The sequence below is a fragment of the Oryzias melastigma genome, linkage group LG16 (assembly GCF_002922805.2).
Source record: "Oryzias melastigma strain HK-1 linkage group LG16, ASM292280v2, whole genome shotgun sequence".
Classification (NCBI taxonomy): Eukaryota; Metazoa; Chordata; class Actinopteri; order Beloniformes; family Adrianichthyidae; genus Oryzias; species Oryzias melastigma.
In genome coordinates, this window is record NC_050527.1 from 1,538,753 (window position 1) to 1,541,912 (window position 3,160).

A 3,160-nucleotide genomic window follows, 5' to 3' on the forward strand; every position below is an offset into this window, starting at 1 on the left:
CAGACACTAACGTGTCACCTGCACTCCAAGCATATGTGCGTGGTCAGAAAAAAGCCAGTATGCGCACCGTATAGACCCGGTTCAGATGACATCACACAAAACAGCAAGTGTGCAGAGTGACTTCCGGTTATATATTATGTCTATGGGATGATAGAGGGTAAACAAGGATTAAAATAATTTGTAACCGTCAAAAAAATATTCCTACTAAACGCATTCCTATTTTTACAATTACCCCTTAAAATACCACAAAAAACAACAAAGATCTCTTAGTACAACAACTAAATTTAACCTTGGCGCAGTTAAAACAGCACTGCCAACACAGCAATGTTCATCTTGGCTTCGCCTAATATGTATGGCGAATTTCTATCAGTTTTTGTGCTGATCGCACTTAAAACACGTGGGAGCAACATCAAACAAAATAGAACCCATTAGAAAAATGTCTGCTCATATGAAATGCAACATTTGCAATAGAACCTCAAATATTAAAGGATTATTCAAATTCTTATTTAGATTTGCGAACAATCTAAGAGAGGAAATGAAAATAAAATAAATATCGTACATTTTTCTTTTGAAATTGGTAAGGTTACCTTTAAATATTTATGAAAATGACATCAAACAGCGTTTAGATCTTTGTTTTTTTCAGGTCTAAATCCATTAAGCAGAAATTACGTATCACATTCACTGCCATTTTATGTTACGTCATCATGAAAAGGGTCTATTAACACTGGATTGTACGTACGTAGTAAGTGCCTGTAACTCACTATATCCGTACAGATACTTTATGGTACACTTACCACACACACAGCAATTGTTTCATTTTCATAACACCCCTTGAAGTCTCCATTAAAAGGTTTTTGTACTAAATGAAGTCTTTTTATTCTTTTATACCATGTTACACTATTATACCTTGTTATTAGCATATTGATGAGTGCATTGTTATATTAACCCACATGGAGCTCCAGACTAGTTGAAGCCAGTTTGGGAAAGTTTCAAGGACTTAATAAGTACTTTTCCACTGAAAAGAAGGCATAAATGACCTTGCTAGCAGGAGCCGGAACATAGACACTGACCTCTCAAGACGTGGGATGTAAGATGACTATTTAAAGTATTACAGACCATTGAGGGGGTTCTTCTGTCCTGACAAACATTGGCCTGAAGCCACAAAGACTTTATTTGTGGAATCCATTTTACGTAGAATTGTCTTTCATGGCGTAGACCCAGAGTACCCAGAGACTAAATTCCAGTTGTGTTTTTTGGTCACTTTTTTCCTGATCAACGAACACGCCGAGTTAGCAGGTGTAGCCTCACACCATACAAACCTCAAGTGAACCTCAAGTGAACCTCAAGACACTATGAACCTCTCCTGCCGCTCCCCTCTACGATCCTCTATTGGCCCAAACAACCAAAAACCCAAAGCACCAGTACGATGGTCCTATGGCGCTGTATGCCTGATTGACACACAAAAAATCCTGAATTCCTTTTTGGTTTTCATTTTGTTAAAAAGAAGTGATGCACAAAAAGCTTATTAATTAGAGTTCAAAGACATCAGAGAAGTACAGAAGTGACCAAGAGACAGGAATGCCGACTCAGCATGGGAGGTCACCCAACAGTTTGAAGAGGATGATAATGGTGTGAATCAAAGCCTGAAGGGCAACTATTTTTAGAAGGACAAAGACCTTTGATTGCAACCAATCTGAAACCCTTTCAAAAATGCAGTGGCGCTCCTCAAAACAAACACTGCTGAGTTTAAATGGTTTGCTTCTTGAAAGGAGACATAATGAGGGATGAGCTGATTATTCCTAAAAATAAATTTTGGGTTGCGTCTAGTTGAGGTGGCATACAAAACTGCCACTGCCTTGTTACTGAGCAGCACTCTGTGCCTGTCTGGGTGAAACGAGGGTGTGTTTAGGTAAGAAACAGGTGTGCTGCTAATGCCAGGGAGCAAAAGGTGACTGACCAGAACCAAACCAGGTTTGTCAGTACCAGGAAAATGATCATTGCTAATTACCAAGTGCATTGACCATGTTGTAGTGTGCATGTTCTGAAGTGTGTGCACACTCTTCTGCTGTTTGCTTTGCCCTTGGACATCCATCTGATCCTAGATGAGGGCAGGATACAAGACTAAAGGCTTAATGTTACACAACATTGGCTTGTGCCTTCAAATGTGAACAGCATTGACCACGACTGACCATCTAGATGTCTTGATGCTTCTCTCACCAACATTCTGACTCTTTTTCTTTGGTCGCCCAAACACAATGCAGTTACATTTTGTTTAAATGTCTTAAGTTTTTTTTAGATCCCACTCTTTTCTCTTCAGAAGTACTTTTCTACAAGGAGAAAACACATAAATCAAATATTTGTGTGATTCTAATAGTTTTTTCCTTAAGCTTTTTCAATAAAGATAATTCAAAAATGTAAGAAAACCTTTTTTTTTATTTCATGAAGGACTGTTTTCAGATGCTAAAAAATTTAATTAAAAATGAGCAATAGACATGTTTTAATTATTCTTTTAGCTGAATCCAACAGTTGAATGGATTGTGAGTCAACCTTTGTTAAGTTTTTTTTTTTTTTTTTGAATGTTTGGCTTTGATTGTTTGTAAAACTTTAAAGTAAACCATTTGTGCCAGTTTATATTTATTGTTGGCAGGTTACCTAATGGTGCCAGGTAATGATGCAGCTGATAACCAACTGTTTAAAAAAAAAAAGCAGTCTTTTCACCTCCTTACCACTTCCTCACAGATGTCGGATCGATGAGGAGGTGACCCACAAAGCTTGGCTGAACCGCTCCAACATCCTCTTCACTGGGACGGACAAGTGGTCCCTGGACAAGCGCGTGACGCTGGTCAACAGCAACAACAGCGACTTCTCCATTCACATCGACAAAGTGCAAGTAACAGACGAAGGACCTTATACCTGCACCTTCCAGGCCAACAACCAGCCCCGCATCGCCCACGTCTACCTCATCGTCCAAGGTTTGAAGATAACTAAAGATGAACTCTTTTATAGGCGTACAACAATCAGTTGGGTTAAATTAGATGTTTATCCTGCAAATTGATTCTGCAAGCTTCAATGTCTCTAAGATCAAAAGATTCCAAAAACGTTCTACTTTTCATATTGAGTCAGTTTCACTAATCAGTGAGATTGAAATTTCCATCATTAA

The 3,160-nt window shown here is 38.5% G+C and overlaps 1 protein-coding gene across 1 annotated transcript in view; it reads left to right on the forward strand.

Moving 5' to 3' along the window:
* iglon5 (IgLON family member 5) overlaps window positions 1-3,160 on the forward strand; it is a 151,639-nt gene that overhangs the window by 121,351 nt on the left and 27,128 nt on the right. The window contains exon 3 of the mRNA XM_024267560.2: window positions 2,740-2,972. Coding sequence (XP_024123328.1) covers window positions 2,740-2,972 — 233 coding nt within the window. The remainder of the gene's footprint in view (window positions 1-2,739; window positions 2,973-3,160) is intronic.